General features: G+C 36.0%; 1 protein-coding gene across 7 annotated transcripts in view; it reads right to left on the reverse strand.

Annotated features, from left to right (window-relative positions):
- The window catches only part of LOC123563511 (2-oxoglutarate dehydrogenase-like, mitochondrial), a 43,983-nt gene extending 19,842 nt beyond the window's left edge, over positions 1 to 24,141 (reverse strand). For 4 of the 7 annotated variants that reach the window (XM_053532591.1, XM_053532575.1, XM_053532584.1 and 1 more), the window contains exons 1-8: positions 22,845 to 22,926; positions 19,087 to 19,104; positions 12,564 to 12,664; positions 11,094 to 11,248; positions 2,665 to 2,811; positions 1,251 to 1,521; positions 844 to 972; positions 189 to 368 (exon numbers count right to left, since the gene is read on the reverse strand). In XM_053532591.1, coding sequence (XP_053388566.1) covers positions 189 to 368; positions 844 to 972; positions 1,251 to 1,521; positions 2,665 to 2,811; positions 11,094 to 11,248; positions 12,564 to 12,664; positions 19,087 to 19,104; positions 22,845 to 22,872 — 1,029 coding nt within the window. In that variant the 5' untranslated portion in view covers positions 22,873 to 22,926. Of the gene's footprint in view, positions 1 to 188; positions 369 to 843; positions 973 to 1,250; positions 1,522 to 2,664; positions 2,812 to 11,093; positions 11,249 to 12,563; positions 12,665 to 19,086; positions 19,105 to 22,844; positions 22,927 to 23,651 lie in introns of those variants that run through there. The other 3 variants (XM_053532597.1, XM_053532605.1, XM_053532569.1) reach the window with 3 other exon arrangements.
- Positions 24,142 to 24,667: the final 526 nt, after the last annotated feature.

Genomic DNA, 24,667 nt, shown 5'->3' on the forward strand with positions numbered 1-24,667 from the left:
GACTGTTTAACACTGAATATATGTTTGACACACTGAATCATGAATTGTACTGACTGTGTTTAGCATTAATTAGTGGCCCCATTTGCACAAATTTGGGAGAAGAACTTACAATGTTGATACCATCATAGAATATGTAACTTAAACACAAACTAGCTGATTTTTTAATTTTTTTTTGATAATTATCTTACCAAATCAATGACAACATCTTTTCCGAAAGTGGCTCTCCATTCTGCAGCGACCTTTGACACATACGAGACAGCTAGAGGGTCATCGGCATTCACATGGAAGATTGGAGCATTTACCACCCTTGCTACATCTGTACAGTATGGAGAAGACCTGGAAGACCTAGGATCTGTTGTGAAGCCAATCTGAAATTATATATATATATGCATGTATTGATGTGAATCCAAAGCAATCTGGTGTTTTGAAGTGGGCTCTAAAGTGCCCTAATATAGACAGTGAGAGGTATATTAAAGTTTCTGAATATATAACTGATGAATTAAACTTAAGTCTTAGTTGTCCCAGAAATACTTGAAAGGCTGTTGTTTTTTGATGGTCCTTACTGTGGACACATACCCAACTAGCCTCACCTTATCATCTGGAAACCGTTCAACTGTTCAGGGTCACTGTGACCTTGACCTTTGACTTACTGATCTCAAAATCAATAGGGTTCATCTGCTGGTTATGACCAACCTCCCTATCAACTTTCATGATCCTAGGCCCAAGCATTCTTGAGTTATCATCTGGAAACGGATTGGTCTACATACCGACCGACATCTGCAAAACAATTTACCCCAACTTCTTTGAAGGGGGCATAATTAAGACTAGAGATTGGACATGTACCTGGTTATTGGCAACAATGTGCACTGTACCATGTGTGGTATAGGCTGGGAGGTCACTCAAGTGCATCGTCTCATACACCACTCCCTGTCCTGAGAATGCTGCATCTCCGTGTAGTAATATGCTCATCACCTGCAACAAATGTGTACAACACACTTACCAACAAGCAGCATATGAATTGGAAATTTTCGTCCTAAGTTTAATTTTTTTATGATTAAAAAAGTTACTTGAAGTACAATTTTCATTACTAATCAGCTTTTTTTTTTAGGTTTCAAATACAATTAAGAACATTTTTAACAGTGTAAAACTTTTAACTTTGTGGTAGGGCAGTATCTAGATTTTATCTCTGTGAAATAGATACATATATCAGTGAAGAAAGTTTCTGCAAATCATGTATCTAGATGACTTACCTTTTTACCATCTGTGTCACCCCTGTAGAACTGTTCAGCTCGTGTTTTACCCTGCACCACTGGGTTTACTGCTTCAAGATGAGAAGGATTGGCTACCACGGCAATCTTGATCTGTTTATTTGTTACACGATTCAGCCTCTCTACTGACATACCTAGATGGTACTTCACATCACCAGATCCCTCATCTTCCGCCTTCAATTTTGAATCAAACTGACAGAAAATCTTCTCTAGTGGTTTGCGACATACATTGGCCAACACATTCAGTCTACCCCTGAAAAAAGATAACAATTTTTTTTTTTAAAGCCTGTATCTAGGCAATCAAAAATTATAAAATGGAAAGGTCTTTATATCAAAACGTGAAAGAACAGCATTACAATTAAGGGTTACCGTTGTCTTTCCCTTATAAATACGAGTTTCCTATACAGTCTAACCTGTACTAACGGTCACCTCCGATCAGCGGTCACCTCCGTTCAGCGGCCATTTTATGACGCCCCCGACGGATTTTCCTCTATTTTATCACTTTATTCAGCGGCCACCTGCCGTCCGCGGCCAGCGGCCACCGAAATTGCCTCCCGACCGCCGTATTTGACCCCTTTTTCAGCGGCCATTTTCTTCCAAAACCAATTATTTTTAGGCAATAATCGCCGAAGATACCCGATTTTGAGAAGCACGTGGTTGCTAAGTTTCGCGGGACTTCACCACAAGAACGACAAAATGACATGAGCTTCTCAATTAAAACTGATAACCAAAGGTAATCCCTTTTGTTATGATCAAATGGCCATAATTATCGGTAATTAGCGTGTCACCTCGTGTCAATTTTGTTGTTCACAGTTTGAACCTCGGTTAACGATAATACTCGATAACTAATTAGTAGCATAATATTTGTGATTTTTTTATACTTCTGTCATCAAAATACTATTAAATTTATACGAAATTAACTGTGTTTGAAAAAAAAAAAATAAACCTCTCTATCTTTTACGGAACGTAACGGCAATCTTAGATTTAGCATAGACAATAAGCGCCGAGAGTAGCTTCCCTTACCAAAATGGCGAAAATTGTAAACAAACTTGTTTTAAAGTTGGAAAATTGTCTGTAACAATTTTTGTAGTAAAAAAAACACGCCGGAGTTTTAGATTGCTAAGAAGACCATTCGTATTGCGAAGGCAAATGCACGTCATTGTATCCTGGTAAAATAATAATGGAAAACCCAAAAAGAAACGGGCCTAAAGGCTATAGACTGGTCAGAAGTCTGAAAAATACATATACTGGCTGCACCTCCGGTCAGCGGTCACCTGGCTTTAGCGGCCAAATTGTCTGCTTCCCTTGGCTGGCTGCTTAAGACAGGTTAGACTGTACATTTTCAATAGGTGTTGGATGTGCTTTATATGTGTTCAATAAAGACAGATTGTTTTACCTATGTGGCATGCCTATTACAAAGCTTTCCACACCCAGTGCACTGGAGCTGTCTATCACTGTTTTCATTGATGGAATGAGCACCTCGCAGCCTTCCAGGCCAAATCTTTTCTCTGATGACCATTTTCTTGCAAGAAATTCTTCAAACCTGAAAGTGTAGAACAGCTATTGTTTCAGCTATGATGATATTCAAAAGGTGTAGAATTTTAAAACTATTCACATGAGTTTAACAGAAGATCTATCAGGACCAGACAAAGCAACATAGGAAAATAATAGCAGTCCTGGTTAGAATGAGTCTGTTCATGAGAGACAATGAAACGTCTTGCAAGGTGTCTTAATATAATTATTTGTTCAGAAAAAAAGCAAAGCAGCACTAAATGTACAATTCAACAGTTCATTGGTCCACTATTCTATATTTGTATATGTATAGCGGTAATAGATCAACTGAATAATCTTTCATCCACAGTGTATAAGGTGCCAAATGTGTGGTGCCAAATACTGACGTGTTATGAAAGGTTTTACATGTGTACAAATGCCAAGAATAAGCAGGAGTCCATTATAAACAAGAGCTGTCGGAGGACAGCAACGCTCGACTATTCAACAGCCTTGTCGATTGAATGAATACGAGTCGAAAAAGGGACATAATTTAGTAAAAAAGCAAAATAGGGTTATGGAACCTGCGTAGTGCTTATCAGTTCATGACTGTGGACAAGTGTGTGAAGTTTCAATCCATTCCCATTAGTGGGTACTGAGATACCAGCTTACATATAAGAATTTAACCCTAAACTCCTAAGTTGAAAAAGGGGCGTAATTTTTGTAAAATGCGAAGTTGAGTTATTGACCCTTTGCACTGCATGTCATATCATGACAGTGGACAAGAGTGTGAAGTTTCAATCCTTTCCCATTAGTGGATACTGAGATACCAGCTTACATACAAAACGTTAACCAAAAAATTCTAAATCGAAAAAGGGGCATAATTTTGTAAAAAAGCAAAATAGAGTAATGGAAGCTGTGCAATGTAAGTCAGTTTATCACAGTAAATAAGTGTGTGAAGTTTCAATCCATTCCCACAAGCGGTTACTGAGATACCAGCTTACAAACAAAACCTTAACCAAAAATTTCTAAGTCAAAAAGGGGCATAATTTTGTAAAAAAAGCAAAATAGAGTTATGGAACCTGTGCAATGTAAGTCAGTTTATCACAGTGAATAAGTGTTTGAAGTTTCAATCAATTCCCACAAGTGGTTGCTGAGATACCAGCTTACATACAAAAACTCAACCAAATCGGGACGCGGACGCCGATGCCGACGCATGGACGAGTCCAATAGCTCTACTATTCTATGAATAGTCAAGCTAAAAATTAAATGTATTGATTTTATCCCTTTCATGCAAACAGTAATTTAATTTCAAAACATTCGACTATATACTGGTGTTTATATTTCCTCTAAATTATACTGAAAACTTACTCTGACAAGTTATTGTCTAATTTTAGAGATTATGAGAAAACATTAACAAGAGGACCATGATGGTCCTGAATCGCTCACCTCTTTCCACATGACCCAGTTTTCAGTATGACGTCGTTTTTTCTATTATTTGACATAGTGACCTAGTTTTTGAGCTCATGTGACCCAGTTTTGTACTTGACCTAGATATTATCAAGATAAAAATTCTGACCAATTTTCATGAAGATCCTTTGATTTGTTTGTTTGTTTGTTTTGGGTTTAACGCCGTTTTTCAACAGTATTTCAGTCATGTAACGGCGGGCAGTTAACCTAACCAGTGTTCCTGGATTCTGTACCAGTACAAACCTGTTCTCCGCAAGTAACTGCCAACTTCCCCACATGAATCAGAGGTGGAGGACTAATGATATCAGACACAATGTCGTTTATCAAATAGTCACGAAGAACATACGCCCCGCCCGAGGATCGAACTCGCGACCCCGAGATCCGTAGACCAACGCTCTTACCTATTGAGGAAGATCCTTTGAAAAATATGGTCTCTAGAGAGGTCAAAAGATTTTAATAATTTTAGACCTGCTGACCTAGTTTTTGACCACAGTTGACCCAGTTTCAAACTTGACCTAGATATCATCAAGATGAACATTCAGACCAACTTTCATACAGATCCCATGAAAAGTATGGCCTCTAGAGAGGTCACAAGGTTTCTTTATTATTTGACCTACTTACCTAGTTTTTATGGCATGTGACCCAGTTTCAAACTTGACCTAGATATCATCAAGGTGAACATTCTGACCAATTTTTATGGAGATCCATTCACAAGTATGGTCTCTAGAGAGGTCACAAGGTTTTTCTATTTTTAGACCTAATGACCTAGTTTTTGACCGCACATGATCCTGTTTCGAACTTGACCTAGATATCATCAAGATGAACATTCAGACCAATTTTCATACAGATCCCATGAAAAATATGGCCTTTAGAGAGGTCACAATGTTTTCCTATTATTTGACCTACTGACCTAGTTTTTGAAGGCACGTGACCCACTTTCAAATTTGACCTAGATATCATCAAGATGAACATTCAGACCAACTTTCATTCAGATCCCATGAAAAATATGGCCTCTAGAAAGGTCACAAGGTTTTTCTATTATTTGACCTACTGACCTAGTTTTTGATGGCACGTGACCCAGTTTCGAACTTGACCTAGATATTATCAAGGTGAACATTCTGACCAATTTTCATGAAGATCTTGTGAAATATATGGCCTCTAGAGAGGTCACAAGGTTTTTCTATTTTTTGACCTACTGATCTAGTTTTTGACGGCACGTGACCCAGTTTCGAACCTGACCTAGATATCATCAAGATGAACATTCTGACCAAGTTTCATGAAGATCTTGTGAAATATATGGCCTCTAGAGAGGTCACAAGGTTTTTCTATTTTTAGACCTACTGACCTAGTTTTTTGATGGCACATGACCCAGTTTCGAACCTGACCTAGATATCATCAAGATGAACATTCTGACCAACTTGCATAAAGATCCCATGAAAAATGTGACCTCTAGAGTGGTCACAAGCAAAAGTTTACGGACGCACCACGGACGGAGGCACGCACAGACGACGGACACCGGGGGATCACAAAAGTGACAAGGTGAGCTAAAAAACACTGTTAAAGACTATGATAATTCTATAACTGCCCATCATTTAAACAGGTAATCTTTTCAAAGTATTTAACCAAGCCTAACAAATACATGACAGCATGGCTCTTGTGTGATGTATACATGTAGAAAAAGGTCAAAGTTCAACAACCAGAAGCAAACACTTGACAATAGCCAGACAATAGATCAGCATCACTGTCTTCTCAAAATTCCCCTGTTCCAGGGAGCTTAAAATATTCATAGAATATAAATCTCAGTGGAAATTATCCCTGTGTTTCTTGTGCCGATGTTTGAGAACATGGCTAAACTAACATCTCTATCAGTAATTTGCTATATTCAGTTTAGATAAAACTTTTTTTTTTTTTCACAGTATGTATTTTGAAGCAAATCATCCTAACTCATTTCTCAAATACCATGTTTAGCTATACCCTCCATTTTTACCTTCATTCAAAAATATTCACCTCTGAAGTATTTCTTCACTATTCCTGGAAGCAGTTCAGCTCAGACAATTATATCTGTTGTCATAAATTTTATCTTTTACGCAATAAAAGCATGTTATTTTTTGACTATGATGTGCCAAGGTATTGTCTGCAGTAAGAGATTTGCATGGACATGTAACAAAAGGATTTCCAATAATCCAGCAGCCTGCCAGCTCCGCTGCAATTTGCAGTTAACATTATAATGTCTTTGCTCAGTGAAGTTTTCTCTGGTATAAATGATTTATCTAGCTAAACAGCTCTGATTAAATAGCTCTTGTCAAGAAATGTCATCAGATGATGGATTAAAGAAAGAAAGTAAAAAAAAAAACTGGCTTAAATTTCCATCTGCTAAAAGCTTTCACATAAGCTAAGAATACACTTTCTCAATTCCATTATTTATTGCTAGATAATCATGCAAAGTTTGGATGAAATTTGGCAGTTGTAAGCTATGACAATAGCATAACATATACATTTTGACAATAGCAAAGGTCAGGGATTTTACTAAGGATTCTTTGAATATACAGCATCAGGATCCTCCATCAATCATGTTGATACATGCCTGAAAAAGGCAGTCTGAAAGACAGCTAAATCCCCCGCCACTGCTATGGATAGTGAAAGGGTAAAACCTTTGATTTTAGCTGTGACCTTGAACTGACATGGCTGACTCATGAATTCTGCACAACGTCTTGATGAGGTGATCATTTGACCAAAGTTTCATGAAAATCCTTCATGGGGTTTAGGAGACACAGAGCTGAAACCTTTGACCTTGAGTTGTGACCTTGACCTTGAGTTGACATGGCTGACTCATGAGTTCTTGGTGAGGTGATCATTTGACCCAAGTTTGATGAAAATCCTTCAAGGGGTTAAGGAGATACAGAGTGGACACCAAATGGAAGGCTCAAACCTTTGACCCTTAGCTGTGACCTTGACCTTGAGCTGGCATGGTTGACTCATAATTTCTGCACATCGTTTTGATGAGGTAATCATTTGACCTAAGTTTTATAAAATTCCTTCAAGGGGTTTAGGAGATATAGAGCGGACACAAAATGGAAGGCTCAAACCTTTGACCTTCAGTTGTGACCTTGACCTTGAGCCGACATAGCTGACTCCTAAGTTCTGCACATCGCCTTGGTGTGGTGATCGTTTAACCCAAGTTTGATGAAAATCCTTCAAGGGGTTTAGGAGATATAGAGCAGACACAAAATGGAAGGTTCAAACCTTTGACCCTAAGTTGTGACCTTGACCTTGAGCCGGCATGACTGACTCATGGGTTCTGCACATCGTCTTGATGAGGTGATCATTTGACCCAAGTTTTATAAAATTCCTTCAAGGGGTTTAGGAGATAATTATAGAGCGGACACAAAATGGCAGGCTCAAACCTTTGACCTTGAGTTGTGACCTTGACCTTGAACCGACAAGGCTGACTCATGGGTTTTGCACATCGTCTTGATGAGGTGATCATTTGACCCAAGTTTCATGAAAATCCTTCAAGGGGTTTAGGAGATATGGACCGGACACGATTTTGTTATGGACGGAAGGACGGACGCAGACCATTCCTATAATCCCTCCGCCACGGCGGGGGATTAAAAACAACAGAGCTACCTCTTTCCAAGGTATATGGTAAATTGCTCTGTTGCAGCTTCCTAACTAGTACATTTCACGACAAGAAAACGCCAACAAAAGTGCGTGTCATCATATTTTTGCCATTTGCATAGACATTGTATCAATTGTCGGGGAATGGTAGGCGATGTTGATTTGATTTAACTCGACAGACAACTTAAAGCTTAAAACAGGCAAGCTAAAGCTCTCTTTTGTTTTGCATTTCAGCCTACTTATAAATGCCATCTCTGGCATCTCAGTAAGGTCAGAGAAAAGAGGTTTTAGATTCTTATTTCTAATTTGAACAAGGCAGTCTGAAAGACAGCTAAATCTCCCGCCACTGCTATGGATAGTGAAAGGGTAAAACCTTTGATTTTAGCTGTGACCTTGACCTTAAACTGACATGGCTGACTCATGAATTCTGCATAACGTCTTGATGAAGTGATCATTTGACCAAAGTTTCATGAAAATCCTTCAAGGGGTTTAGGAGATACAGAGCTGAAACCTTTGACCTTCAGTTGTGACCTTGACCTTGAGTTGACATGGCTGACTCATGAGTTCTTGATGAGGTGATCATTTGACCCAAGTTTGATGAAAATCCTTCAAGGGGTTAAGGAGATACAGAGTGGACACCAAATGGAAGGCTCAAACCTTCGACCCTTAGTTGTGACCTTGACCTTGAGCTGGCATGGTTGACTCATAATTTCTGCACATCGTTCTGATGAGGTAATCATTTGACCCAAGTTTTATAAAATTCCTTCAAGGGGTTTAGGAGATATAGAGCGGACACGAAATGGAAGGCTCAAACCTTTGACCTTCAGTTGTGACCTTGACCTTGAGCCAACATGGCTGACTCATAAGTTCTGCACATTGCCTTGATAAGGTGATCGTTTAACCCAAGTTTGATGAAAATCCTTCAAGGGGTTTAGGAGATATAGAGCAGACACAAAATGGAAGGTTCAAACCTTTGACCCTAAGTTGTGACCTTGACCTTGAGCCGGCATGACTGACTCATGGGTTCTGCACATTGTCTTGATGAGATGATCATTTGACCCAAGTTTTATAAAATTCCTTCAAGGGGTTTAAGAGATATAGAGCGGACACGAAATGGAAGGCTCAAACCTTTGACCTTCAGTTGTGACCTTGACCTTGAGCCAACATGGCTGACTCAAAAGTTCTGCACATTGCCTTGATAAGGTGATCGTTTAACCCAAGTTTGATGAAAATCCCTCAAGGGGTTTAGGAGATATAGAGCAGACACAAAATGGAAGGTTCAAACCTTTGACCCTAAGTTGTGACCTTGACCTTGAGCCGGCATGACTGACTCATGGGTTCTGCACATTGTCTTGATGAGGTGATCATTTGACCCAAGTTTTATAAAATTCCTTCAAGGGGTTTAAGAGATATAGAGCGGACACAAAATGGAAGGTTCAAACCTTTGACCTTGAGTTGTGACCTTGACCTTGAGCCGGCATGGCTGACTCATGGGTTCTGCACATCGTCTTGATGAGGTGATCATTTGACCCAAGTTTTATAAAATTCCTTCAAGGGGTTAAAGGAGATATAGAGAGGACACAAAATGGCAGGCTCAAACCTTTGACCTTGAGTTGTGACCTTGATCTTGAACCGACAAGGCTGATTCATGGGTTCTGCAAATCATCTTGATGAGGTGATCATTTGACCCAAGTTTCACGAAAATCCTTCAAGAGGTTTAGGAGATATGGACCGGACACGATTTTGTTACGGACGGAAGGAGGGATGGAAAGACGGACGGACGGACGGAAGGACGGACGAAGACCATTGCTATAATCCCTCCGCCACGGCGGGGAATTAACAATTACATTAGAAAATCTTACCCTGATACTGTATGCCAAATATCATGGCTCTAGCTATTTTGGATTCAGAGAAGAAGATATTCAAAGTTTCTTTTAGATTAGCCTATATTACACACATGTCACACACATCGGGCATGGCCATTTTTGAACATAGAGCAGTAATTTAAACATTTACTGTAGACACTCAAACCTTGATTTCACACACAGTATATCAAGGCTCTAGCTATAAGCGTAAGCTTCTTATATACAAGGCTATAGTAAGTACATGTCACACACAGGGTGTGGCCACTTTTTACCCTTGGGTGATAATTTGAACAATTAGGAGAGATTCAAACCCTTATATCGCACATAAAAATCTCAAGCTAGTTATTATGGCTTTAAAGTAGAAGATTTTCCAAGTTTCTTATATAAAGCATGTAGTATATACATGTCACACCCTGGGGTGTGGCCATTTTTCACCTTAGGGCAATAATTTGAACAATTATCAAACCCTGTTAGCACATGCCAAATATCAAGATCCAGCTATTACCGATTTCAAGAAGAAGATTTTCGAAGTTTTTTTATGGAAGCATATAGTATATACATCTGACACTCATGGACGTCACCATTTCTGATCCTAGGGCAATAAATTGACCAGTTATGGTATAGCGTCAAACCCTGATATCACAATCCAAATATCAAGGCTCTAGCTATAATCTCTTCAGAGAAGATTTTTTGATAGTTGAAAACCTTTAACCATAGTGACCTGTATGTTCAATGAACTGGAACCATTTGAACAACTTTTAAAGAGGGCTGCCCAGAGATCATTTGTGTAGTTCAGTGGTTTTGGAGATGTCATTAAAAAATCTGTTGACAATTATCAGGCCAGCAGTTTCATAAAAGAAGATTTTTACAGTTTCAACTATATACATATGGGGAAATATGACCATGCTCTCAGCCATGTTTTTTTTGACAAATCAGGATAATTGAACAATCTTGGTTTACATAAGAAACATTTGTGTGAAATTATCTAACAAGAGGGCCAAGATGGCCCCAGATAGTTCACCTAAGTAATGCTGCTTGCATGAACAGTGTTGTAGAACAGTGAACAGTGTTGTAGATGGTGTTAAAGATTACGGGGTAACAGAACCTATCTATTTCTTCTATGTTTATTTTCAAATGATCTGCATTTGTAGGTTGGAACTTTCACCCTCACATAACTCTTGAGATCTTATGACTCCTCGACCAATTGTAAGACCGACATACCAATGACATCTTATGCCCAGAGCATGTGTTACCTGGAACATTCGCCACTAAATACCTCTAGATCTAATGACCTGAGCAATTTTAGTTTGAAAATTCACCCAGACATTTCTACGACATCTAAAGACCTGAGCAACTGTAAGCTTGAACATTCACCCTGACATACCTCTGAGATCTAATGACCCGAGCAAGTGTGAGGCGTTTCTCCTCATCATTGAACTCCAGTACCCCTGGTGTCTCAAACTTCTGTTTAATCCAGTCAGTCTGCTCTCTGTTGTTGATAAACATAAACTCTACACCAATATGGTTGCAGTATATTGTCTGAAAATCACAATAGTTTTTCTTTCATCTTACTGTTTACTTCACAAAAACGTACTGACATCTTTCAACTGTTTGATTACAAGAGCAAAAATAAAAAATTACTTTTAGGGACTTCAGCTTTATATGACAAGAAGCAACATAGCTTTCTGACTGAGAAGCATTGGTAACTTTCATTTTAACTAGACTTTTAACTTTTCTAAACAAACGGCAAAAGTGAGGTCTGGCAACTTTTTACGAAAAAATATAATGGATCAATATGTAGCATTACAATACAAGTCATTTCATTACAACTGTGATCTAATCCCACTTTCAGGGGCCTCCATGGCCGAGTCGTTAAGGTCACTGATTCAGGATTACTTGCCCCTCACCTACGATGGATAGAGCCTCACTCTTGACACTGAATTCTCCATGTGAGGAAGCCATCAAACTAACTTACTGAAGGTCGGTGGTACTACTCTGGTGCCCACTCCTGATGAAATATTGCGAAGAGGAGCACCTGAGGTCTTGCTCCACAACTGGGCCAGCAGTTTCAAATAAGATTTATGAAATTTCCACTATATACATATTGGGAAAGTGGCCATGTTTTTAAATGAATCAAAATAATTTAAATAATCTTAGTAGAGGGTCACACAAGGACCATTTATGTAAAATTATTTCAAAACCAGGCCAGCAATTCCATACTAGAAGATTTTTAAAGTTTCCACAGTAAACATATAGGGAAAAGTGATCATTTCACCCAAGTTTCATGAAAATCTTTCAAGGGGTTTATGAGATACAGAGCAGACACTAAATGGAAAGCTCAAACCTTTGACCTGGAGTTGTAACCTTGACCTTCAACAAACATGACCAACTCATGAGTTCTGCACATCTTCTTGATTAGGTGATCATTTGACCAAAGTTTCATAAAAATCCTTAAAGGGGTTAAAGAAATACAGAGCAGACACAAAACGGAAGGCTAACATTTTGACCTCGAGTTGTGACCTTGAGTCAACATGGTTGACTCATGAGTTCTGCACATCATCCTATGAGGTGATCATTTGACCGAAGTTTCATGAAAATCCTTAAAGGGGTTAAAGAAATACAGAGCGGACACAAAATGGAAGACTCAAACCTTTTGACTTTGAGTTGTGACCTTGACCTTGAGCCGACATGGCTGACTCATGAGTTCTTCACATTGTCTCGATGAGATGATCATTTGACCAAAGTTTCATGAAAATCCTTCAAGAGGTTTAAGTTATATTGAGCGGTCACATTTTTTACGGATGGAAGGAAGGACGGCAGGAGACCATCCCTATAACCTATATCAATGTCTTACCTTCAACCTATTGATAATTTCTTTTAAAGGCAATGACTGTTCTGAGCCGCCAATGTAAGTGGTCTCTGGTAGTCTGAATACTCGATTCAGATCTGTCTCATCTGTAAGTATATCAAATATCTCTGCAGTTTACTGTAAACACATCAAACACCTGCGCAGTTTGTACAATATAATGAAAATACATCAAACATCCTGTGCAATGTAATATAAATACATCAAACACCCATGCAGTGTAATGTAAAAACATCAAATATCTGTGCAGTTAAATTTTTATCTACCAGTATAGAAACTTCATACAAATGCCAATTTCTTTAATCCAACAGCCTGATTTTTTAGACTCTGTACCTTTTACAAACTTAAAAATATGCATCAAAATATGTTAATGATATTATGTCATCATTTTTTAAACAATTACATCAACCAGTTATAAATGGAAAACAGTCTCCACAAAATATCATATATATAAAACATATAATGTAAAAACTAAATATTTTTGTTCATGTTTTGTTAGGTAGTACTATCCGTTAATGTATGTATATGACTACAATGCATTCAGTTACTGTAAACCAGAATTACAGTGTAAACCAGAATTACAGAAGAAAATCAACGGTACTTGATGACAAAATATACCAAACATTTTTTGTCTTTACATTTCCATTCAGAACATATTTAAGGTTAATCATGGTGAAAGCCTGAAGCTTATCTGAATCTTAAATTCCTGAGGAAAAAAAAAGAATAATATGCTCTCATATGATGAGGCAGGCAGTTTTGGCAACAGCAGAGTGTCACAAATGGACAATCTAAATAATTATAGTATAATTATGTGACAAAGAAAAATCACTGATAATATTTTTATGCTAACAGGTATTGTAACTGTAACAGTAAGATATCAAGTGCAACTTTTAAAGATAATATACAATTACTGTCTTTTGGTGAGGTCGATATGTGGATTTATCCGGTCAATAAATCCACATATTGACCGAACCTAAAAGGCAACAATTGTTTTATTACTAAATCCAGCCTAATTAAATAAGTATAAAAATTGACTACAAGTATCTGCAGCCTTTGGTCATTTTTCACAGTAAATTGTGTACGACATCGCATTGTTTTGACGTCAAACCATGATGACGTCACAGCTGGAGGTCAATACATATTTCTGGCTCCACCTTCAAGTCAATACGGCTTTTTATCATTGATCATGTGACTACATCTAAACCAATGGAAAGGACTATATATATAGATTTAATAATAATTATGTTCTACATTCTATGTTAGAGATTATACACAGATACACATTAAAGGTTAGATCAGTTGTAGAACCAAAGTAACTGAACATTTCTGATTATCCTGACTGCCATATGATACAGAAACTAAACACAAATTTTACATTTGAATACAATAACTAAACAGACAGTACAAGCACAAACATGTGACAGACATACACATAATCAAGCTCCCATACAGAGTTGTCCTTCCATTCCTGTTTCAGAAGCATTCAATCCTCCCAAATTTGTTCAAGAATCTTGAAAAAAGATTATACTTTAAATTGCAGCTTTTTCTGAAGAACATTCACCTCATTAATGGCCTGTCCAATATTCAGTCCTAGATCATTATGACCTTGACCTTTGACCTACTGACCCCTCAAATAAATAAACGGGGTCATCTACTAACCACAGGCAATTGTCCTATTAAGTTTATGGACTGTAAGCCAAAAATATTCTCTAGTTATTGATCAAAAACCATTTACACTCTCAGTCAATGTGACATTGACCTTTCACCTACTGACCCATACGATAATAATATCAGGGGTCATCTACTGACCACAATCAATTACCCTATGAAGTCTGACAATAGCAGGCCAAAGTTTTCTTTATAATATCGATTGAAAATAATTTAGTCTTGAGATCACTTTGACCTAAACATTTGACCTACTGACATCCAAAATGATACGGGTCAGCTACTGACCACAATCATCATATGAAGTTTGATGACTGTAGGCCTAAGTCTTCTTTAGACTTTTTCAGTCTCCAGGTCACTGTAACCTTAACCTTTGACTTACTAGCCCTTATAATAACAGCGTCAGTTATGGATTGGTCTGCTATTTTTATCTTGAATCTAGTCAGTAAAAGATAATGAAGTTTGTAACACAACGTTATTTGTTGTTTAAATTTTAAGGCGATACACATTTTTTGTAGACAGTGACAGGTCAAAAAGAAATGTATATCAGTTTTGTTTGCAAGACATAAAACAATACAAGAAACAACTCTGTGAATGAGATGAACAGCAATTTACAACAAAAATTTAACTATACAAGAGACAACTTGAATCAGAAGAATCAACTAGAGCTATCACCAAGATTTACTCCAAACCCTATCTGCACAGAATGTTATGACTTACTGTCACTCTTCAATTTTTTAAGCTAAAGCTGTACAAAATGTGCAGTTACACACAACAGTAAATCCAGATACTAACTGCATAATCAAATAGAAAAGAATTTATGATTTAAATAAAATGCATATTAATGAGTAAATTACTCTATACTCAACAAAATTTTAGCATATTAGAATACAGTAAAATTACATGATTTTGTTTTTTAATCATCATTACAACTATTACCAACATAAGCATCCCTGAAGTAGTGCCTGCATAGACATGATAAATACCATGTACTAATCAATGTTAAGTGAAGAAAACACTTTTTTTGAACCGGACTCCAAGCAAACAAAAAACAGTACCTGAAAATGAAATGAGAGCTCCACAAAGTGGGGCAATATACACGTGAAGTTTAAGACCAGAGGAGAAGAAAGTAAAATCTAAAGAATTTTTTTGGGTGGTATTTATGTTGTAGGTGGGATAGTGTAAGAAATGTGGCAGTGCGTTGGGGTATTTGCGCGGCAGCAGTGACAGAATACTACCCCGCAAGCTTGTAAAGGTTCATTTTCTTTATTGGAAGGTGAAAGGTTGAGGGTGAGGGTTGGGTAGTAATGTGGATTGCTGCATTTTGCAATTCATCTCATCAACACCCACCTTTATTCCAAGTCTGAAGTCAGTATCTTGAATAGTTTTGAAGTTATTTTCAAGCACACACAAACTTATTTTCATTGCAGAACATCTTATCTTGAGCGCACAACAGCTTGTCTCAAATGCACAAAATCTTATTACGATTAACAAATATTCTCAAGGGCATGACATCTTTCTCGAGCACACAACGTGACATTGTTATCTCAAGCTCACAATATATTATGTCCAGCGCTCTAGAGAAATTCATAAGTTTCAAGTCGAGTCAAAAGATATTTAAATGTAACAAAGGCCTCCGGTCCAAAATACACTACATAATATATAGTAAGTGGTTGAAATCAAATAGTTGTGATCCTACAAAATATATACATATACTTGTTTGTGTCCTAACCATACCACTGTAGTCACTGAACATTTCTGTTAAATCAAAAAATCATGATCACTCTTTGTAAACGGCCACCAAGGGAACACTTCTGTGAAATTATTTCAAAATCGAACCAGTGGTTTAGGAGATTGCATTTGAATATTTTTCTATTTAGAGCTCTGGTGGCCACGGTTTGCAGCATTTCAAAATACTATAAACACTCTTGGCTAATGGCCACCAAAGCAACATTTCTGTTTATTATTTGTCTTATTTTAAAATGGGACCAACAGCTTTTGACAGAAAGATTTTTTAAAGTTCCGATCTATGGAAATCTTTTTGAAAAATCAGAATTTTTATCGAACCTCAGATAGAGCGTCATCAAAAAACATTCCTGTGAAATTATTTCAAAACTGAGCCAGCAGTTTCTGACATGCAGATTTAATTTTCCCATTATAAACTTTCACGGATAATTCTTATACCATGTCCCTAATGGTCATACTTTTTTGACAAATCAAATAGAATATTCTTGTTAAATATTTCATAATCGGACCAGTAGTTCGAGAGGAGATGTCTTTCGAAGATTTTGCTATTTTTAGCTCTGCCAACCAGAGTGGAACTGTTTGAACTACTCTGAACAAGACCACCCAAGAAAAACCAAGGTCAAGTTACATTAAATCCAATTAATAGTTGCAGAAGAGATGTTGTCTGAAGGAAACATTGATGGATGTAAGGCCATGTGCTGGACATTGAGTGACCAGAATAGTATAATGTTGTGTTCTAGAAAGCCACAAGTACACACTGCACACTGTTAATAAAGTGCAAAGAATTTGACCAGATACACATACATTTGTACACTAAAAACATAGTGCAAAAATAAGTCAATAATGTCATTTTCAATCTACAGTTCATAAAACAAACAAACGTGTTTGTAAACATGGATGGATCCAAATGGAAGGGGAAGAAGCATTAAATTTTATAGAAATATTTCGATGGCAAAATACAATACATATCCGTAGCCCTGTCCAGCCTATAAACCGGGCCGATCTATTTTATAAGTGCAACAACACAGTTGACCCATTTAAACGAGCTGTACTGTAATTGGAGGTACATGACTCACCTTTTGTTTGATCACAGGGTTTGACATTTTTTGCTTCTTTATTTTGCAAGTATACAGAGGGCGGCCAACATGACTTTCTGGTATCATACACATAGGAAAAATCGCTCCATTTCGATAAAATTTCTGCTTATTATTTCAGTTTATCAGTTACTCACATGAGAACGAACTTTACCTTTAGACCTTGTAAGTTTTAATATCTTACAATTTGAAACTTGCAATGCAAATTATTTACTTCTCTGTTGTTTATCAAACATAACACTCATAGTAACAATTATAGATTGATACTTTACGGGGTTTTTTAAAACCTGGTTAGAAATTGTAAATTGAGCCGTGCCATGAGAAAACCAACATAGTGGGTTTGCGACCAGCATGGATACAGACCAGCCTGCGCATCCGCGCAGTCTGGTCAGGATCCATGCTGTTCGCTTTTAAAGCCTATTGGAATTGGAGAAACTGTTAGCGAACAGCATGGATCCTGACCAGACTGCGCGGATGCGCAGGCTGTTCTGGATCCATGCTGGTCGCAAACCCACTATGTTGGTTTTCTCATGGCACGGCTCAATTATTCTCTTTTTTTTATTACAAAGTTCACTCTTATCCTTTCAGAACCTATAATGTATTCATGCATAATTACAAATTTGACACTTTCACACTGTTTGTTGCCCAGTAAACATTTTAAGTTGTAAGGAAATCATATGCATCACTGAAGGGGTTTTCCCCGTGTGTATGGTACCGAACTGTCAAAAGGGTTGGCAAACCTGTATACATCATTCTCCAGGGAGGCCACAGGGAACTTACTGAATTTTTTAATTTTATTACTCAAAAGGACTGAAATACTATTAAGTCTAAAAGCAAAACAACAGAAATGTTTGTTATGAAATAGGTGGATCAAACTGTATTCTACTCTGATAATTATGTAAAAATACAGAACCATTTCAATCACATTTCAATCACTTTGAAAAGTCTACTACACCTTTGAATTACAATTTTAAACAGGTGCTTTTCGTTAAACACTTTATGTAGTTGGAACACCTCCTAGAATACTTTGTCAAACAATACCAAGAAATATAACTAGCATCTTCTTATAAACTAAAGAAAACCAAATAAGTATCACAAATTAAAGCTAGCAAACTAAAAGCCCTCCAGAAAGATCCCATCAACCAGAACAACTGAAAAGTCCAAAGCAATTAGTGTATCAAATTACAGTAAAACTTGAATAAAATTGTCCAGTTTCAAAATCTTCAGTCACTACAACTCACTCTCAATCAAATTTCCTAACCAAAATGTTTCTTAAGCCAGTCCTTGGGAATGTAAGGGGTGTTACTCATTTCATAATGTCTCATAAACAGACTCTATCAAACCAACTCAGATAACATTATTCTTGAATGCATTCTATGCTTCCAAAAGATCTTCCTAAAGATTTTAATTGTAATGATGATATATGAAATTTTTGAAACATTTTTTCTCTCATACTGATAAAAAGGATTTTGGCATAAATACTAATAAAAAGGAATTTGGTAACTGACTGCATATTTTACAAGTTCCTTATATTTCCTATATCCAAGTTTTACTGTAACGTGCATAATATATACAATGTTAAGCTGCAAATATACTTAAAAGCTAGGTTTAAGTTTCCAATCAAAAAGGCCAATAGATATTTAAGTCTGCCAAAAGTGATCGCTTCTTAACTACACTTTTCAAAAGCATGGTGTAAAATTGACTATTTTCTTTTTCAACCACATCCTGATTGATAGTTTTGAAAAAAACATCTTATCAAATGAAAAAGCATTACTTTTTGCACCACTGCCTGTGGAATGAATTGGCCATGAAATATGTTGTCAAATTATACAGTTCAAATGTATGACAGTGATTGTTGCTTTTTTACTTAGTATAATATCAATTTTTTTTAATGTGAAGTGAGAAATAAAAACTTGATAGATCTCTTCTGGCAAACTCAAACATCTTCCAGTTCCAGTGGAGATAATCCTTGAGGAAAAGTCCAAAGAACCATCTGCCTATCTTACCAATAACATGGCCGTGCCCTATATAGGAAAGAAAGTCTCACATATCATCTATACAAAGTATAAGTAGCTTAAAGTATTGTAAGCTTAATGAAAATGCATTAAACAGCCACTGACAGGCAAGCCCAACAAACCCTGTATTTGCTAACATACACTATAAGTAAAGCCATTCAAAATAAGCTAATGAAATAATTTCTTGCATATCCAACAGGGTTTTCCGGTGTTTTCACCGGTGCTGGAAAACTCTATCTTACACTCCTGCGGTGTAAGATGACTTGTGCTGTAACTGATGTATAACAAATTACATCTATGTAGAAGATTTATGAAATAACATAAAATGGAATAAAATACCATTATAGTTCCTCTATGTTCCTTGCAGTATATTTCTTGATTCAAAAAGCGTTACTTTATGAAAAATACATAATCTTACACTGCAAGTGTTAAAATAAAACCAGATCTAAACACTGTTATTTGTCTATGAAACATCATGCCGTCTTTCCTTTTTGCGGATAATAATTTCTTGTGCATTGTTTAAAAACGTTGCTGTAAGTAAAATAATGCTATAAAGTAATTAAGTTATTTATCTGATTTCATTTTTACCATTATTTGTTAAATATGGTATGCAAGAAAAAGATTCTATAACTGGTTGTAGGTGCAGGTGGAAATATCCAGCTCGAGGTACTGTTTACATGGAAACCCAGCAGAGCCTCGTTACCACTTAAACTGCTACCCTTGAGCCAGATAATCTCATCTGCCACTACAACCAGTGAAAGATTCTTATAATATTAGCCAGTGGTGAGCATAGTATGCATATTCAAATTCTTGTTTATATTCAGTGCAGAAACAATACAATAGTATTCTTTTTTTATCACATACAGGTATTCAATAAAAACACTGTTAGTAGTGATGTCACAATCAAAAACTCCACCCCTAGAGGGTCATAAATAGAAAGTCACACTTATGGGATCAAACTCAAATAAACATTTTGGCAAGCATTATGAAGCATGCTCTACTTTTGACTAGCCTATGTGCCGATGTGTTGATAAAAACTCTGACTTGTCTATAAAAATACATGCAGTAGATAAGTACATTTTGCTATGTCCTGGTCACCTAATTCTTTGGCTGATATAAGTGTTTATCTGATTCATGAATACCACATGTGATTGAATTATTATTTGGGACAAATATGAAACAAGATTTCAAAATATTATTGTAACACATCCAGAGCCAGAGGTTAAAAACAATGTTTGATCTTGTGAAAAACTTAGCCTTCACCTAAGCAAAACCTGATGTAGTGAATTACTGACTTTTAAAACAGAATTACATTCCTTAATAGGCAATCAAACAGAAGTGCCCGATGCAGTGTCTGTGACCTCAGCTCTAGGAGTTCCATTTGCTTGGTACTGACTAGTTTATACATTTACATTGTATGTGAGCTAATGGTCTAACTGATAAAGCTAATGTGTAACAACACTGAAAAATATTACATCTGTTTGTTATCTGGAGGTTGTTGTTACCAAGAAGTTAATTTCATGAAAATTTTATCTACTGAGGACAAAAATTATATATATGTAGTGGGTTGTTTGCTTCTTAAGAATGAAGTTAACAGAGGCATTTTTTTTATGACAGATGAACAGTTGAAATAAGTTTCTCAGACATCTTTTGTGTACATAATAAAGACTTTTTTCCCTTTATTTCACTACTTAAAAGTATTTTTTACTTTATCACAACAAGAAAGTTTTAGTAGAGAACTGGGCACGCTTTTACGCCAAAGTTTTTCAATTCTGTCCATTGTAATAGGACAATTCAACCTGGTACACAATAACCGAATAATTCATCATAACATTATAATCATATTACAAAATTTGAATTAATTATGCGTAACTAAATTACAATACAAAAGTGAAAATGTAAAGTCAAATTTTAACAGATTAATCCCACTAAATAATAATATAATGTTCTTTCACTGTTGAGCAATAGGCTAATGTTACAATACAATAGACTTGGCATTAATATGTCAACATGCTCAACAAAGAAACATTTTTGAGATTATAATCTTCAGTCATCAATAATTCAGTTAGAAATTCTTCTCACTAATTCTAAAAAGTACTGATTTAGTTTTTGTTTATCAACAATTTTATGAAAAAATCATTTTTAAACTAAAAGAAAAATTGCCACTTCCATAATGCAGCTAAATGGTAAGATATGGACACACACACAAAATTTTTGATAAAATTTGAAAATGTTCATAATGCAAAAATTTAATGCTTTAATTGTTGCCTAAGTTTTTTTCTATTTCCTTCTTAACATAAAAGCAAGCTATTTTCATATCTTACTTTTTATTACAAAATACTTTAACATTTTTTTATTACATAACATTTTAACATTTTTCATATAAAATGTCTTTTTTTCTTTAGCAGAGAAATTGGTAATAAATATCAAAACATTTCTACATTAATAAAAAGGAAAAACTATTTCTATAAGGTAGAAATGAAGAAAAAGGAAACTTTGAAGAACTGATTCATTCAGCGTCAAGCGCAATATGAAATACATGACATGCTGATCAACCTATATATGCACACATCTTAATATTTATATCATTCCAGCACCTCGATAGAACCATTGGGCAATTGGGCTCTTATTCATCCAAGTGAAAGATCAGTGAAAACAATGCAGTCAGAACAGTCAAGTAGCTATTTTGATCAGCACAGAGGAAAGTACATCTTAAATTTACTTAATAAATCATCAGTTCTCGTACATTTATCAAAATGCTTCGCATTCTCATTATGTCTCAGCTGGTTGTTCAGTGTCGTAAAATGCACAGAAAATTGCACAAAACCTATTGCAGTCAATTATACAGTAATACTAACATAAGCCTACAAGGTAACTGCCTATTTTCAAATATCTATTTATAGCATCAAATCATGAATTCCTACTTTATTACTTTGCACCTATTCACGGAAATGGGTGGCGATTTTTGTGAAATTTCGAAATGAGTTCAAGCTTTAACAAGGATGGGCATTTTTCGACAAATCTTCCTGATAGACAAGGACTAAGTTACAAGATAAACTTCACTCCTATCCAATCACATGCAAACAAGATAAATTATTTTTGTTATTAACGATTTAGTTACATTAAAACATTAATTTTGATCTTTTTTCTCATGAAGATCACTAAGGCCTAAAAAAAAAAATTCTTTGTTTCCAGTAACATGCTCAAAAAAATGAGGGTAGGTAGGTCGGAATTTTTTTTTTTTTTGAATTTTTTTTTATTAAGGGAGACTTTTCGGAAATTATTTTTGTGTAAAAAAATTATTACAAATAAGGGGGTTATGCCTTTAGAGCATCGGTAAGTTGATTTCTAACATCACTGACCATGTTTAAAGCATAAAAAGTGCAGTTTTATAACTCTTTGTCAAAAAGTTGAAAAAATTATATTCCAAGGCCATAAAAACATTTAGGGTCGGGCCAAAAATTTAGGGTAGGTCGGGATACCGAAAACAATTTTTTTTTTACGCCTAAGAGATACATATTTTCAGAAGAAATGTAGAAATGAACAAATTTGAAGTATGGAATGATATAAGTTATTAAAACTGAATAGGAAAAACTAGTACATATGAAATTATTCATAAAACAAAAATTGTAACAATGTGCGGTAAAACAATATTAGACTGTGATGCAGCAAAAGATAAGAAATTAGAAGCCAAGCCACACAAGATCACGAACAATGCACAGGCACGTGTAAAGGAATGTATAGCTTACCAAATGTGCTGGGTTCGAGATTTTCCATCGAGGGTTTATTGATACCTAAGGGATCTAAGTCCGCAGAGTGGTGGCCGCGTAACTATACAGAGAGAAATATGTAACAAGAAAATATTATAAAATTATGTAATACAACTTCCTGTATGTCCCTTCTACCAGCTGAGACAGTAGGTATGTGATATATACATGAATATAAGTGGTATAATAATGTAATCATATCGAAGTGAAAATGCTGCTTTTTCGCATAGATAATGTCCGAATACAGTGCAGAGAAGTCGCAAGATGCAGTGCCATTAAGTCTGTAAGAACAAAATCCATGAAAGTTAAAGCTGTAAAAAATGCTGTTAGTTGCTGAAAAAGAAAGCAAGAATATCTAAGTGTTCTACTTTTTGAACAGCCTCATATAAGCTTGTCATATCAGCCTGTCTTAAAGCGTCATAAAACGATACACGATAGTATATATTAAATGAAGTTTTATTCACCTTATTTACATTGTTACTGTTACATAAACATAGACATGATGAGGACTAACATTAATTTTCACTTTCCTGAACTGTATATGCACCTGATGTTAGTTACCATGCACTGCAAATCCTACCTACATGGAACTTTTAGAAAAACCCACAGGGAAATTACCTAACTATAGGGGGAAATCAGGTAAACCTTTGGCAACTACTTTTCTAAGACAGGAAACAAACAAACAAACAAACTTCAAAACAAAACATCAAAAACAAAACAAATAGAACATAGACCTTCTGTTGTTTAGTTGCCATGACGACAAACCGCCCAGACCCCTCGTCAGCTTACCTAGTGAGTAGCTCCCAAGAACAAGTTCTGATGGTATAGCAGAGTCCAAATCAGCGTCAAGTATTCCCAGGGGGTCTAAAGACGCTATATTGTGGCCTCGTGTCTATAAAGAAGATTTTTCTTTATAAAACCTGTACCTTATCACATAACAAACATCATTTACCAAAATTCTTTAATCACTACAGTGGCTGATTGGATTTCTTTTCCTTCCTCAAGTTACAAATTTCAGCTCTAAATTGGATAAAGTTATAGTTAGAAATCATATCCAAAAGGTTCATCAAATACAATGTCAGAGGCAATAAGAGGGTATAAACTGAAAAGAAATCCAAGGAAATCGGTGGAACCGATGGATGCTCCCCCAAAGGAGCTTTGTAAAGGGTTCACATACAAGTAGCTGATAATTTGGTATTAATTTTACAAACATTTGTGTCAAGAGATACATAGGTCTAATGCTAGAGGCACTTTCTTTAATTATGGAAAACATCATTGTGCCAGCAAAGTGATTTTAGTAAGTCCTACATATGACTTACTAACTCATATGTACAATTTACTTACTCATACATAATGACTTAGTAACCCTTACATATCGCTTATTAACTCATACACAGAGCTCCAGATAAGATGCGTATTTGCGTAAATACGTTTTGAAATTTACAAAAAACGCATTTAAAATCAAACCTACGCGTACTGATACGCATTGAAAAAACGGGATACGTATTTTACTCGATTTAAGTGCGTAATCCAATTTTATCATAAATCAAGCACATCCTTTTTGTAATCGAGTACAACAAACAAAATGGTGTCTCATAAAAAAGCAAACGCAAACGATATCGTAAAATAATGCCATTTTCTTCTTCAAGTATATTAGTGTGTGACAGGAGATGACTCGGACAATGCCTATCGCTAAGCATGTGATCTATGATATATAATGGGTAACTGTTGAAAAAGCCGAAGCACATACATGCTGGTGTTTCTGAAAACAACATTGACAGTCAAAGTGTCACTGGCTGTTGATA

Source organism: Mercenaria mercenaria, chromosome 2 (genome assembly GCF_021730395.1).
Source record: "Mercenaria mercenaria strain notata chromosome 2, MADL_Memer_1, whole genome shotgun sequence".
Classification (NCBI taxonomy): domain Eukaryota; kingdom Metazoa; phylum Mollusca; class Bivalvia; order Venerida; family Veneridae; genus Mercenaria; species Mercenaria mercenaria.